This window comes from Peromyscus eremicus, chromosome 3 (assembly GCF_949786415.1).
Source record: "Peromyscus eremicus chromosome 3, PerEre_H2_v1, whole genome shotgun sequence".
NCBI classification, from domain to species: Eukaryota; Metazoa; Chordata; class Mammalia; order Rodentia; family Cricetidae; genus Peromyscus; species Peromyscus eremicus.
Genome location: NC_081418.1, coordinates 14,944,284 through 14,960,299, shown reverse-complemented (window position 1 = coordinate 14,960,299; position 16,016 = coordinate 14,944,284). Strand labels below are relative to the sequence as shown.

Below are 16,016 nucleotides of genomic sequence, written 5' to 3'. Positions count from 1 at the left end.
ATATCTCTTCCATTGCTCTCCCAACTCTGTCCTTCCCCTAGCTCGACTATTCCTTTCCCTCATATTCTCATCCTCCACACCTACCCTCCATTGCCCCCGCCCCTGCCCATTCCCAATTTACTCATGGAGATCTCATCTGTTTCCCCTTCCCAAAGTGATCCATGCATCCCTCCTAGGGTCTTCCTTGTTTCCTAGCTTCTCTGCAGCTGTGGGATGTAGTCTGATTATCCTTTGCTTTACATCTAGTATCCACTTATAAGTGAGTACATACCATGTTTGTCCTTCTGAGTCTGGGTTACCTCACTCAGGATGATATTTTCTAGTTTTATCCATTTGCCTGTAAATTTCATGATGCCATTATTTTTTTATAGCTGAGTGAGTAATACTCCAGTGTGTATATGTACCACATTTTCTTTATCCATTCTTTGGTTGAGAGGCATCTAGGTTGTTTCCAGGTTCTGGCTATTATGAATAATGCTGCTATGAACATAGTTAAGCAAGTGTCTTTATGGTATGCTAGAGCATTCCTTGGGTATATGCCCAAGAATGGTATCATTGGGTCTTGAGGTAGACTGATTCCCAATTTTCTGAGAAGTAGCCATACTTATTTCCAAAGTGTCTGTACAAGTTTGCATTCCCACTAACAGTGGAGGAGTGTTTGCCTTGCTCCACACCGTCTCCAACATAAGCTGTCTTCAGTGTTGTTGATCTTATCCATTCTGACAGGTGTAAGATGGTATCTCAGAGTCGTTTTGATTCATATTTTCCTGATGATTAAGGATGTTGAGCAATTCCTTACATGTCTTTCGGCCATTTGAGATTCTTCTGTTGAGAATTCTGTAGTCCATTTTTTAATTGGATTGTTAGGTATTTTGATGTCTAGTTTCTTGAGTTCTTTATATATTTTGGAGATCAGCCCTGGGGTTGGTGAAGATCTTTCCCCATTCTGTAGGCCGTTGCTTTGTTGTATTGACCATGTCCTTTGCCTTACAGAAGTGTCTCAGTTTCAGGAGGTCCTGTTTGTTAATTATTGCTCTCAGTGTCTGTACTTCTGGTGTTACCATTTCCTAACTATAACACCAGTGGCACAGACACTGAGAACAACAATTAGTAAATGGGACCTCCTGAAACTGGGAAGCTTCTGTAAGGCAAGGGACACGGTAGTAAGACTTGGCTTTTTTAAACAGTCATTCCCTCTTTAGTGATAACGGTACATTCAGAATCCAGTGATCCACTAAAACTGGTTGGCCTTCTGAGACTTAGCAGGAATTTGGTCTTTTCTGTTTTGTACATCCTTTACTGCTCCGGGCTTGCTATAAGCAAAGTGTTATGTGAATGATTACTGAGGAAAAGAAAACTCAAGACTACACCAAGACATGAGATCTCTTTTTGTTGGAAAACCATTTTGAGTGTGTGTGTGTGTGTGTGTGTGTGTGTGTGTGTGTGTGTGTGTGTGCCTTTCTCAGCTGCTCTCCATCTTATTTTTCAAAACAGGGTTTCTCACTGAACCCAGAGCTTGTGGATTTTGCTGGTCTAGGTGGCCATCAAGCCCCAGGGATCCTTCTGTTTACAAGTCCTCAGCACTAGGATTACGGGTGGTGGTGGTGGTGCATGTTGCACCTGTTTTTTTACATGGGTGCTGGGGATGCAAACTCAGGTCCATGTGCTTTGCAGCAAGCACCTCACCAACTGAGATATCTGCCCAGCCCCAATAGTTCTTTTTTTAAACTTTTTATTTATTCTTTGTGGTTTTCACATCATACACCTTTATCTTATTCATACTCCCCCCACCCCACCCCGTCACTTCATATCTGCCCTTTGACCTTGCATATTCCCAAATAACATAAAAGGTAAGAGGAAAAAAAAGAGAAAATTATTTTAAAAAAAGAAGAAAAATCTTGTCATAGAAGCTGTAGTGTGACACAGCGAGTCACGCAGGAAACCCTTTTATCCATATACCTTTACTTGCAAGTGTTCATTACAAGGAATCATTGGTCTGATTCAAGGCTTCTTGTTTCTCCTACACTATCCATATTGGGCCCTCAATGGGACTCCTCGGATATCCTGTTGTTTCCCTGTGTTGTGGAGATCCTGCAGCTTTGGGTCCGCAGGACCAGACCCTTCACATGCTCCAGTAGATAACAGATGGGGTGGATGTTGGGGTGGGCCAACTCATAACCCTGGTTCTGGGTCTACTTGCAGGGTTGGTCAGCCCTCCAGTTCTCCCCAGTCCTCACCACCAGGGTGAGCTCTCCAACACCATCCTGGCTAGTTCACCCTATGAAGCAAGGAGCAAGGGGTGGGGCTGGTTCTCCTGCTTTCATGCCCTCAGGGCTAGCTCACCCCCACCTACACAGCCAGAGCCAGCTCTACTGTGTTGTTGTCCAGGTGAGGTGCAGGGGCCACTCTCCCAAGTGCTGCAGCTGATGAGGGGCAGAGGCAGCTCTTCCACTCTCATGACACAAGGGCCAACTCTCCTGCTGGCAAGAGGTAAGGGGCAGGGAGGTGCGTCTCTCCCTCATCCATGCCACTGCGTGACAGATGAGTAGTGGGGCCAAATCACAACCCTCCCACTACCTTCACACCCACCTCCCCCAGAGTCATCTCTACTGTGCTGCCTAGGTGAGGTGCAGGGCCTGCTCTCCTGAGTGCTGTAGCCAGTGAGGGGCAGGGACAGCTTTCCTGCTCTCATGACCTCAGGGCCGTTTCTCCCTCCTGCCAGAGGTGGTGAGGGTAGGGGTGAATATCTCTCCCTTGCCCGTGTTACCCTATGGCAGATGAGCGGGGCCAGATCTCCCATGCCCACGTTCTCAGGGTCAGCTCACCAATATTATTTTAAAAGACAACGTTTACTGTTTCTTTTGCTCGTAACAATACTGCTTAATCACTGTTTAAAAAAAAAAAAAGGCTCGGAAGAGCTACAAATGGAATCTAGATGTGCTATGACTCACATCTAAATCTGAGACTGTTGCAGCCTCCCCTTTTCCTGTCACAAGAATTCCTGAACTGGTGTGGTGACATTATCCACTAATCCAAGATATGAGAGGTGGAGGCAGGGGAACTCTGTCAAGTCAAAGACAGCCTGGTCTACATAGTGAGACCCAGGCTTAAAAAAAATCCAGGGGTAGGTATTTGGTGTTTCCGAGTAGTCTCATCACTGTTACAGAGCCGGAATTTTAAAACCAAGCCAGCTGGAACTGAGCTGTTGCCCTGGCTGGCCTCACCGATTGCAACCGTCTCTGAGCTGAATCCTCTGTGATGGTTGAATGGGGCTCAGCTGCTGCTTCTAGGTGCTAAGGGTCACGACATTGCTGTGCCCATGCGGCTGCAGGCACCACCAACCTTGGCTGGTTGACTGTGGTGGGACATATGCCACACATAGATAAGTGGTCCCATATGTGCATCTCCTTGCTGAACCTGTTTGTAATTCCAGGCTCCTCAGTTCTTTCCTCCCGTGATGAATCACTGCCCAATGTCATAATGGTGCTGCTTTAACATTTATACCTCCAAACATGTCTATATATTTTGGAGCTCAAGTTTACTGAATTTAGATTAATATGTAGAAGGCTCCTTACTCACTTTCCATCACTAAAGAAAACAAAATCTTTGTAAAAGAAGAAAATATTTAAAAGACACCTAGAATCCAGCCAATGAATGTACTAGTTTTTTTTTTCTAATTTTCACTCCCAGCAAAGCTCTATTGTCTGTAATCCTAATAAATGTGCATAAAAGATAAAGGCAGTGACATTTTCTAATTCTAAAAATCTCCCAGTGTTGAGGTGGGTTAGAGGACTTGGAGCTGATCACTTTGCTCTTCAGGAACTCACTCCTGGAGTACTTTTTGACAAAGTACAAAAGTAAGTTCTACTGACCTGCCCACAACTCAGGTAGAAACGATGGAATTTATTTTTTCTTCTGGATGACGGAATTTTGCTTGGTTTGGATGTGTGTGTGACACTATTCTGTTGCTCTATTTCTGTAGACACATCTCTGTTGTTAAAGTATTTCATGAATAAAATCTGATTACACCAAAATAAAGTTCTTTAACAGTAATCATAACGTACATCATAGGTATATACAACTATTACATGTTAACTGCATTGATTTGACCATTAGTCATTGTCAACATGTACTGGAATATTCTTCTGTATTCCATAAATATGTAATCATTAAAATACCAAATTGTTAGATTTAGCTTAGCAGTTAAAACACTTGCTTTTGCAGAAGATTTGGGGTCAGTTCTGAGCATTCACACTGTGGCTAAGAACTACCTCTTAACTCCAGTTCTAGGGAATCCGACTTGTTCTTATGGCCTCTGAGGGTACAAGATATGTACGTGGTACACATATATACATATAGGCAAACACTCATACATGTAACAAAGTAAATCTGAAAGCAGATGGTAAAGACTGGTTTTTCAAGGCATTTTTAAATTTGCAATGTATGTGTTCTGATAAATCTGATAATTTGGTTATGCCTAGCCCTACCACATAGAGAGAATGTGCTAAAGACGGGTTCTAATTGTTTTGAATCCAGTCTGTCAGGAAATGCACAAATTCCAAATGCACAGATAAGACCCTGAAGCAGGGCCGTGAGAGTGAGATAGCTCAACAGGAGAAAGTGCCTGCCGACAAGCCCGACAACCTGGGTTCGATTCCTGGCCTCACCTGTATTAGAACTGATGCCCACAGTTTGTCCTGCTGACCTCCACATGTGTGCTGTGGCACTCCTGTGCTCACACACATACACACCAAATAAATAAATAGTAGTAATACAAACTAAAACACGATCCTGAAGTATTCATTTTATTAGCAAACACAAACTTGAGATGTTTACAATAAAACATCACTATTGAATAATCCTACAGCCTGGAGGCCATCTCCGTCCTGTTTATTTTGCTGGCATCTTCCCAACCACATCTAATCTTCAGTATCTTCCTCCTCAAGCAGGGCAAGCACAGAACGACTTTACACATCAGGACAACAGTTGGAAGGAGAACAGCTATCATAAACGTTGGAGGCGTGCACCATACAAACTGATTGACATCTACCCATTTATTCCAGGCAAAAATCAAAGCGTGCACTGTGCCCAGAAGAAGAGAAACAATTCCTAGTTTGCTCTGCAAAAGAAAAAAACATTATGACCCTCAGTAAACGTTGATTCAATAATAGTCATTTCCACCCTACCCAAGTGGGCTTGTCCTGTTGCTTGGAAATCCTTTCATTTATTTGCAGTTATTTTCCCAACCTGTTTTTCTACAAGGTCCATTCACACCTTCCTTTTCTTTTTATACATTGTCCTCAGCACATTACTTTTGGGTAATTGTTCTTGTTTCTAAGGTAAGTTGAAAAGTCATTGCCTTTTCTTTTAGTAAGTGGTCAACAGCCCAAACGCACTTTCTCTGCCATTCTGTTTAAGACAACTTTCTTAAAACGTTTTTGTTTTATTGGCAGTGATGGGGATCAAAACCAGGGCCTTGTGCATGTGAGCTAAGCACTCTACTCAACATCAGACTCGTTATGATATTTGCATTATGATATTTTGTCTTATTGATTTTATTTTAACTTTGCCTATCAGGCAATATCTAAAAGGACACTGTCTTATAGCAGGGTCCTGGCAGAAACAATACAATGATTTGAACATGTTAGGTGTTCAATGAATATTGATGAACTGTCCAAAGAATACTGTAAAAAAAACCATTCTGACCTCAGTGATCTTTATCAACTGAGGTTATCCTGATTTTCTAAATGAACATGAAAATGGACTTTATGTGGTGTGTGTGTGTGTGTGTGTGTGTGTGTGTGTACAGTTTTCCAATGAATCATTTTTTAATGCCAAGCAAAAGATTTTAAGGGAGGTAGAAGAAGCTGTTACAGATTTCTCCCTTCACATAGAATAAAGTCATACTGAAATTTGATACAAGTCCCCCAAATCAACCACTTTTTTTCTATTTTTTTCCTGATGTCCAGTGCTGAAAAAAAAAAAAGATATAAAATCACTGGTCCACCACATTAGAGAAGGTCTATTGATATCACAATTTTAAGTTCTAGAGGATGCTAGAAGAAGTAGTAAGGAAAATCTGAGGCCAGTTAAAATATTTGTTTAGCCATCTCAGGAAATGCTTGCTGGTAAAGATGCTCTCCCCGTGTCTGGGTGCTAGCAGAAGAGAACTGACTGGCCATGACTGGCTACAAGTACTTTATTTTACCAAAAAAAAAAAAAATTTTTTTTTGAGATAAGGTCTCACAGTGTGTCATTGGCTTTCTGGAACTCACTAGGTAGACCAGGCTGGCCAGGAACTCATAGAAATCTGCCTGTCTCCATCTCCAGAGAGCTGGGATTAAAGGTCTGCCTAGAAGTACTTTAAAACAGATAGTAGAAGATGGCTGGGCATGCATCTGTGGAGTAGAAAGTTGAATCCCTTTTGTGTATACCAAGGAGTGATATAGCTGGGGCAAATGTTAGATTTATTTTTAGCTTTTTTGGGACTCCTCCACATTGATAGCCGGAGTGGCAGTACCAGTTTGTAATCCCATCAACAGTGAATGAGGCTTCCCTTTTCTCACATCCTCTTCAGCACTGCTGTCAGCACAGACCTGTACATGAGACAGGGTCTCACTGTGTAGTTCCCACTAGTCTGGAACTCACTATGTAGATTAATTTGGTCTTGAACTCATAGCGATCTATGTTTTTTAAAACATCATGTATTCTGATAAAATGGAAGAAATATTGGGAATGATTTCAGTGTTTGAACAAACTAAATCTAGAAGATATGAAGAACAATTTCAACTTGTTGAAACACTTTGACATTAAACAGAGAGAAAGCTGTTCAGAGTTGTCCATCGACATACTTTTAAGGCATTCTGACAGATTCTTCTAGACGACTTTTATTGGAAATGGTCATTAGCCTGACAAAATGAATACATCTCAACTACTTAGGTGTAATCTTATGTCTCAATTAAACAGCTAGGTTTATATTTTTAGAATATGAATTGTGGAGGTAAAATTATAGTGTGACCAATTCTCACACTCCAGGCGAAGTTTCTAGGTTAGTAACTGGAAAATGCTCTCGATGGTGTGAAGATTAACTTTCCTAAATGGGTATTATCTACTTACAGATCACATGGTGCACAGATATCTGGGTGGATTTATCAAGGTGCAGTGCCCAGCCTCAGATTAATACTGAAAAGTACTGCCCCATGTACATGTGACAGAAAATCAGTGTAAGAAAGAATTTCATGAGGGAGAGAGGACTTCAGTGGCTACCAGCTGAACACAAAAATCATAAAAAAACTTTTCTGAGAGAATGGGGTACAGAGTGGAAGGCATGCTGGAATAAAAGAGACTTTGTAGCTTTATCAGAATGCCCTGCTGTCTCTTCCAGATACATGGTGGAAGAGACATGTGGAGAATGCCTCACTGCGTGGAAATTTCCAAAACTACCTACCCATACAAGTTAAGACTAGGACTTTAAAATCTTTTGGCAGTTACTTATGACTAAATGAAGTTGAGTTCCTTGGCTCTTGTTACACAGACCCTTTTTGGTATGCTGTTCTTTTTAAATGCGGACTCCTACCTAGAAGATATGTGAGTTCACAACAGGATTCTGAATTCCAGAAATGTTTTGAAAGTTCAAGTGATTAAACTAATTTAATTGTAACTTAGAAAAAGCAGCTTTAAAAATTAGATAACAGAACTAGGTGTGTGGCTCATGCCTATAATCCCAGTACTTGGAAGCTGACACAGGAGGAGGAGGAGGATTGCCTTAAGTTCCAGGCTAGCCTGGGCTATATAATAAATTCCAGGCTTGCCTGGGGTTTAAGTGTGAAATTCTATAAAAAAAAAAATTAGGTATCAGAATAGTTTCAGTCAATAAAACTTTGAACTTTAGAAAAAGATTTGTTGGTTTTTTTTTTTTTTTCTAGAGAGTACAAAACTGTGTAACTTCAAAGGCATGACTAAAGACAAGGGATAGAAAAATAATGTTTTTATGGGAGTGGAGCTAGTAAACTGTTGACATTCCTAAAATATCATATTTATAATTATTGGATGGGAGTAGCAAATGGTCTAAAAAGTTTTAAATGTGAGAAACAATATTTTCATTTTAGTAATATCTCTTACTTATGTCTACAAAATGCACCCTATAATATATTACAGAATATATATTATATTCTAATACATATTACAGAAGCAGTAGAAAAACAGTAAGAAAACATTACTAAAGGGAACAGTATGGGATCTTTACTACTGGAAAGCATCATTTGTATGGAATAAATCAGTATCTTTACTATTCTAAGCAGACTGGGATGACTCTTACGCATCACTTACCTGAATGTAGTGAAATTCTCTCCACGTTAACGAGTCACTCACAGATGGGATGGACGTCACAGCCAGGAGAGCCAGGATGGCCAGGCCCACGATCCCCAGGGACACATAAATCTCCATTCTCCAAACATCATGCTCGATCCAGGCATCCGCTTTGTTTTGTTGAACCTAAAAAAAAGAGGAATGCAGCCATACTTACTGATCTGTGAATTTATCTGATGGCTTACTCCGACAGAACTTAAAGTGCATGTGAACTCTAGTAAATAAGCTGAGGATTAAAAACAATCAGTCCTTACAAGGTCACACTGTCCGGATGCTGAGATTGAAATATGACCCTGTCTATGCAAAACATGTTTATGTTAAAGTTGTTATTTATTTTCAATTTAAAAATATTCCTCGATATAAGATGGCAGATGCTGAGGAAATTATAATAACAATTTTCAAAAACGAAGAATAATTTCTCAGTGTCCACAGGGGCCTGGGATACTGCTGTTACTACAACAAGAAAGTGTTACTAGTTTGTTAAGTAATTTGGACCTCTTAGTTTATTACTCTTGCGGGGTATCACTTTACCTGTTTGTATGCCCAATTGAGCAGCTTGTATCTGTAAGAGCGCCTCATTGGGTAAGACAGACTGTAAACTGCGTGCAGCACAGCGAAGAAGAAGCTGAGGAGCCCGAACTGCTTCCTGGCCAGCATCCACCTGTCCAGCCACGGTGGGAATTTCTTGTACTTGGTTCCATTGCGAAGCTGTACAATGGCTGCTATCACTCCTGGCAAATAAACCAGTGCCAAGAGGGTGATGGAGACCATCGGCAAGACTTTGTTAATGACCAGGATTGGGATTTTATAAAAATACTGTTCACGGGAAGTTACTAGAGGGTAAATGACTTCCCTCAGAACAGTGTACAGGAAGGTCAGCGATGAGACAATGGCAGCGATTCTGAATGGCAAGCGCCAGTTTGGGAAGAACTCCTGCGTGTGCCGAAGCTCGGAGGGACAGTCAAACGCGTCAACGTGGACCGTGTGCTGCAAATGCAAGAGCACAGGTCTCTTCAGCATGCTGGTCTCTCCCGTGTCATTAGTCTGCAAAAGAAAGAAAGGGACCATCTTAATACTTAATACATAAAAAAGCAATGGATTTCTTTTACTCTAATAACTTTCTGCTCCATCATTGTGCTTCTCAGTGAATAGGGCATTCAGAAACTCGCTTGTGGATACCCGTCAGCTAAAGATGGTATAGTCTAGGTGCACTTTGCTTTGCTGGTGTTCTCCATTTGTCTATAAATTCCCTCTTTGTGTCTGAGACAAGGTTTCATCCAGCCCCGACAGGCTTTCAACTCCCTATACAGCTGAACTAATCCCCCAGGTTCTGTGCAAGTGTTACCACCAAACTGGATTCCAGCTCTCTTTCCAACAAAAGAGATACATGTGACACTTATACTAGAGCTTACATAGCCATGTCTCTTTTGAAGATCTGAAATAATGGACTAATCTTAAGAAGCCAAAATGAAAAAAGTTTTTTTAAAAACAGTCCAGTATTCTTTGGCAAAGCCAGCAAACTTGTATATCATATTAGGTAGTCTGTAATGTTTCTATTGGTTCCTGGAGACTTATGCAGAGCAGTGGCAGTGAATTCATTAATTCAAATGCAAAAGATGAAGAATAATAGGGACATTACTAGCAGGAATATTAGGGTCATTATGAGGAGGAAAATATGAATTTCATTATGTAGTCTTGCACTTTGATTTTAAATTTCTAAAACAGTCATTTGTTTAAGTAGTGATCGATGAATATATAATCAGAAAGATAAAACAAAAAAAGCTTTTTAACTAACTAGTTAACTCCCGAAGACATGGTCTGCTTCCTGACGAGTTAAGACATTTCTGTCCACCACATTTTTTGGTAGTCAGTAATTCAAAAGAATGTGTGTTGAATAAATTGTCATTTCCACAAGGGATAAACAGAAACAAATTAAAAAACTTCAAACGAAGACCACAGAGTGTTTCATATCGTGTCCTCTGTGAACCACTTGCTTCTTACGTCTTACTTCAGTCCTCATTTCCATAGCTCCACGTGTGCCGAAGGAGAGCCTCCCCTGCTTGTCCTGATGTTCACGGTTATCTTGCTCATCTCTTTTCATGCAGAGTAACATTAATTCACATAGTACCCCACAATTACCAGTGTTTAAGAATGACCTCCCTAACCGTCTGAATTTTCCTTTGAGTCATAAATCACTGTTCTATCCAATGTCTTTCTAATTACTCCACACGGAAATGGCTCTGTAACTCTTGCATGTTAATACAGCCTAAGTGGATTAGCTGAGAACAATTTTTCTGGCTAAGAGTGAAAAGTAGGATACAGCAAGTAAGAGAGCTAATGTGAAAAATGAAAATGAGTTTGTTTTACGGGGTTATTTTTGAAGGGTATATGTTTGTAATTCTTAATCTTTTCCCTTTGAATAATTAATAAAACAACCTGTTAGAATTGCATTTTAAATATTTTAAAAAGGAAAGTATTTGGAACCAAAAATTCCTGCCACTTTTTCAAATGACGTAATAAGAAACATTTAATCCTGTGGTTGACCCAAAGTGGAAAAAGTGATTCTTTGCATGAAGAAAATTTATTTGGTTAAACAGCGAGTCATCGTTTCTTTGGAGGTCTCTCCTGTAAGCTGCCCTGGGGCCTATAAAAATGCTTACAAAACTACTGTTACCTGGGACATCGTAACTTTTGTTTCTAAACTTAGAACCACAGGTGTTAGAAAGGACCAGAAGGGCTCTGGAGACGATCTAGTCCAGTTCATTCACTTTACACAGAAGTGTAAGACCAGTTTTCAGGGACCTGATGAAGGTTAGTCAGCAAGCCCAGATTAACTAGTCAAGTCAACTCAGTGATACCACGCTGCCCCTCACCCAGGCCGGCTTCAGTCACAGGCATCCGAGCGCAGAGCTCAGCAGACTAGAATGGAATGCACGTTCTCAACACTAGTAGATTCAGAATACACTTGAAGTGTGTATGGATTTTAATTATTAGCTATTATAGTCATTATTTTACCGAGTAACTGTCATCTTCCAGATCTTTCTGAGGCTTCATTTTCCAAAGTTCCTCTTGGTTTGTAGTATCTTTACTGATCTCCATGAATGGCTTCAGCCACCTTGAAAAATAAAACAGTCTATTCCATTTATGATGCTATTGTTTGATGGAATAATATAAAGTATTTATTCATTTTAGAATGAGAGAAGATAGGTGCAATTAAGAATCAGATAGTGGATAACCTGTCCATTTGGAGAGTGGCAAACCAGTGCATTAACGCCAACTATTTGTCCAATAAATGACCTGTATCTATACGAAACAAAAAGATTAGCTGTCACTTTTTAACTTCAGCAAGATTTAACTCCAGATTCTCAGTTAGAAGGAAGCCCGCTCCCCTTAAAGGTAAATGGAATTAGGAATGCAGTTTTTAGTTTTGAGTAATGATACTCTCAGTGGAGGAGGCCTGAGGTAACTGATACAGAATTTCAGGAATATACATGTTTCATAGACGCCTGGGGTTGATGATGGAATCTCAAACAATAATAAACTCATTTGTAAGCTGAAATGTTCCTGAAGGCAGTGAACAGAGGAGACATGATGATTAAGGTGAATCCCAATAGTTGCTTCAAGGGCTAAAAGGCTGTATTGCCAGACTGTCCTTTTGATAAGTCCTGTTGGTAAAACATGACTGCTCATCTACTTCCAATGGGGTGCTGAGTTGTGCTCAGTCACTGACATGCCCACTTTTTTAGTCAACCTCATGGAGAAGAAGCTAGTCAAAACACTTCCCCAAACAAGGAAAACCGCTCCTTAAGGGCTCTCACAGAGCCCAATCCAGGCTTGGTTTAGCCCTTTTTATTCAGGAGGAACAGGATGTCATCTTATTCATTGTTTTGAGCCAACTCTAAATTCACTCCTAAAGGATCACACCTGCCATTTGTGCTCTGTCAAATGAAAGACAGAAACAAGTTAAACACACAACAGTTATGTTGGCAGAAAACATCCCAAATACTTTGGAAGTTTGGACCACCTGTAATATTTTATTAAGTGGAAAATTATTTCCAGGAATAGGTTGTTTTACTTAGAATACTTTCTAAGTTTTAAAGGTCAGGACTTCACAAAGAATAGAGGAGACACTTTTCCCTAACACCAACATTTTTTTTTTTTTTTTTTTTTTTTTTTTTTTTTTTGGTTAAGGTGCTTTAGGAAGAATTTACAGAATTACCTATTTTGAAACATTCAGGATGAGGATATAGGCTGAACATCCCTCATGTGAAAATCACAAAATTGCTCCAAAGTGCAAAACTGGAGTCTTGACATGGTAACACAAGTGGAAAATTCCACGCATGACCTCATGTGAGGGTATGCACTGAAATTCCAGGTACAGTAAATACATTACATTGTATCCTTTTTAGACAGCGTCTCAGTATACAGTTCTAGCTCACCTGGAACTTGCGATGTAGAGCAGGCCTCAAACCCAGACAGCCTCCTGCCCCTGCCTCCTGCGTGCTGGCATTAGAGGTGTGCGTCACCACACCCAGCAGTAAGTGGAAGTCATCCTCAGGCCAAGCATATGCATATGAAGTGTATATGAAGCCTGAATGAGCTTCCTGTTCAAATTTGCATCTATCCTCACAGTATCTTATTGTGCTTATGTGACTATTAAAAAAAAAAACAACAAAATATTTCTGGTTCTAAGCATCTTTTGATTTATATGATACACAAGGTTGTATTCACTGCTTTGACTGGCCCGTGTAACATTGACCCTCTGGTTGTAGGAAGATGACCCAGGCTTGGTCATCCACAGTTAATTCCTGTGATCACACTGAGCAGCTTAGGATGGCAGCCAAGTCCAGGTGGAAGTTCTGATGTCATCTCCAAGTGGCAGAGAATGAAGCGATGCCCTTCACATGTCGCTAAGTTAGGGTGGTATAAAACTACCATGCCACCCCCTGCGTAAGCTGGAAGACTTCTTCATTTGAACACAAGAACGCTGACACACAAAAGCCAAACAAGAAATAAAGAAGGACAAGCCCTGGTGGCAATAGTTTAAGTACTTAATGTACCTGAGACCAGACCTTGGATTTCTCAATTACATAGTTAACACTTTCCTTTTTGTTTGTTTGCATTGGGTGTTGACCATTGTCATTTGAAAGAATTCTGGGTAAAGTGTATGCCATTCAAAAAGCACTTACAGGGCCAAGCCCACATAGACACTAAAGAGGAAAAAGAATGAGACTTCATGTCTGCCTGCCCTGGAGGGGCTGATAGTCTCCCAAAAACATTATTTCATGCCATTTGGTAATTTCAACCAATATTATAAAGAGGGTAGTTTGGGAGGGTGTCTAGAAATAAAGTAGCATGCATGTAATAAAACACAGGAAACAACTCACTAAGTTAGACTGTATTTTAGCCCTGGTAGTTCAGTATGGTAAAGAGAGTGATATATAACTCTATAGCTGCTCACTGTTAATTCATTAAACACACTGTGAACAATGGTGTCAGACACAGAGAATACAAAGTTAAATGAGATGTCTGTTCTCAAAAACCTTTTAGTTGAGGACAAGCAAAGACTCCAGCAAGAACTGTGTGGTAATACCGTGCATCTAAAAGGTAGATGGATGGTGGCTCAGGAAAGGAAGCAGAGAAAACGGATGAGAACTCTCTTCTATACCCAGTCCTGTGACATACAGCCAGTGCTTGCTGACCACAGAGACTCTGGGTAGAAAGCCAGAGTGGCCGGAAGAGGCGGCCAGCCATTTGTTTGCATGGTACCATGCTGAGGAGCGAGGAAAAACGCCCATGTCAGTAAGGGTGATTGTTGACTGCGTGCCCAGAAACCAGGAAAACAAAATATCAGTTAAGTAAAACACGCTGGCTCCCATTAGACGTTAGGTAAACATATGATTGAAGTTCTACAGGAGAAAAGGTTCCATCTGACCGCCTGCCCAGCAAAGCCAGCAGGAGACAGCACAGTGTGAGGATGTCAGGAACTCAGGATTTGACCCAGTATTCACCAGCTCTTCCCTATTAAAAACCGAAGCATAGATTCTGACATGATTTCTGTTTTGCTGGACAAGGATGGCTGGCTTGCTGTTCTTGCTAAATATTGACACAGCCCAACTGACTCATGTTTATGGCCAGGAGTTTAGAATCCAAGAAACCCAATGACTGGAATACATTGTGGGTTGCAGTGTCTGGCCCATCTTGGGCACTTTCAAGTGTATTTTTGCTTTGCTACACTCAATTATTGGGAGAGGAGGTGGTGTTCTTCCCGGTGCTGATTCTAAAAGCATTGTGCTGAACATTAATGATAAATAAATTCCCCTGATTAAATATTGGGATGTGGACACATCCCCACTCCAAATGAACGGCGTAACCAAATTGAAGTGTACTTAAATTCTATGTCTACAAATGCCAGTCAGTTGATTTCACCAGAGCAACTTATTTAAAAGCCTCGATCCCACCCAGATCCCGAAAGACTAGGACCGGTGTTCCAAGGACTTAAAATGAAAAATTCCACTAACTAGGAAACCAGAAGCCCAAACAAACAGCACGACAAGGTACCAGCCATTCATCAGGCGATGCACACTTGAGGACACTTGGCCAAGTTGGCAAACTTACCATCGGAACCCAATCTTACTGCAAACTTGACTCCCTAGCGCCTCGGAGACCTGCTCCCCGGAGACCTGCTCCCCGCCTCTCCCACCCCACCCCCCAGGGCCGCTCCGAGCTCCGCTGCCCCCAGCACCGCCCCGGGCTCGCGGCCACCCCTCCCAGGCCCGCACAGTTTCCCAGGGCCCGTAGAGGCGGGGAGCAAGTGGCCTGCGAACCCCACGAGGGACTCACCCGCTCCTCCGTGGGACCCGACGGCGAGCCGCGGCTGGCACTCGCAGCCCACGCGGAGCCTTTTGCTCGCAGCTCGCACGCAGCCCGCTCCGCAGACCCCGCCCCTCGGCCGCCGCTCGCACGGCGCCCCCTGCCGGCGGCGGGCTCCCGCTCACCTGGGGTGCCTCGGGCGGCCGTGGGTGGGGCGCCCCCAGCGGCGTGGGCTGGTCCTGGGCCTGAGCCGGCCGAGGCCGGTGGGCGAGCCCTGCACGGCAGCGCTCCGGGACTGCACAGGGTGAAGCCGAGTCACCCGCAGGGCTCACTGAAAACCGACTGCGGGGTGGATGGGATCTGGAGGGGTGGATCTCGCCGGTTCCCGGGTGACGAGCCCGATCCCAGGTCTCCAGCCGCAGTGTATCGCTCTTCCGGCGTAGCAGTTTCTCCGAGAACGAGCTGTTAGTACAGAGAATGAATCTGCGTTTGCGAGTGACTTTCACCCCGAATTTACTCCTTCCCGCCTCAGCTTCCCGGGTCAACTGCAGCTTCCCCGATCAATCAAGTGTTAGCAACCAAAAAGAAAGTTACCGCCAATATTTGAAAGTTTCAGACGGAGGAAATGTCAGCGGGGATCTACTCCTCTGAAATGGAAGCAGACTCGGTAATTACTAAGTTCTCAATTGCAACATCTCGGGAATTTTGTGCACAGCATTCCCAGAACCAGTCTGGTTAGGAAATGTAAAGAAAAACAAACCCCCAGCCGCATTTTCCGTGACTATCCTTTATTCACAGGGCGCCAAACACTGCGTGTTTGGTTTCATTATTTTATT

General features: G+C 42.2%; 1 protein-coding gene across 2 annotated transcripts; it reads right to left on the bottom strand.

The window, feature by feature from the left end:
• Positions 1-4,784: 4,784 nt before the first annotated feature.
• Positions 4,785-15,303, bottom strand: Steap1 (STEAP family member 1). 2 transcript variants are annotated; one of them, XM_059256483.1, is made up of 5 exons: positions 15,211-15,303; positions 11,383-11,482; positions 8,899-9,411; positions 8,329-8,493; positions 4,785-5,119 (listed from the first exon to the last, which is right to left on the bottom strand). In XM_059256483.1, exons 2-5 carry the CDS (start codon positions 11,464-11,466, stop codon positions 4,862-4,864), a joined length of 1,020 nt encoding a protein of 339 aa, XP_059112466.1. In that variant the 5' UTR covers positions 11,467-11,482; positions 15,211-15,303; the 3' UTR covers positions 4,785-4,861. The 2 variants fall into 2 exon arrangements, with proteins under 2 accessions (XP_059112466.1, XP_059112465.1); XM_059256482.1 differs by lacking the exon at positions 15,211-15,303 and adding an exon at positions 12,587-12,692.
• Between the last annotated feature and the right edge of the window lie 713 nt (positions 15,304-16,016).

What these genes read in the sequence shown, in the direction of transcription:
- Steap1 (XM_059256482.1), bottom strand. An exon ending in TCAATTGGGCATACAAACAG is followed by an intron (nt 8,494 to 8,898) that starts GTAAAGTGATAC and finishes TCTTTTTTTTAG; the next exon opens with GTTCAACAAAACAAAGCGGA. An exon ending in GAGAATTTCACTACATTCAG is followed by an intron (nt 5,120 to 8,328) that starts GTAAGTGATGCG and finishes TTTCTTTTGCAG; the next exon opens with AGCAAACTAGGAATTGTTTC.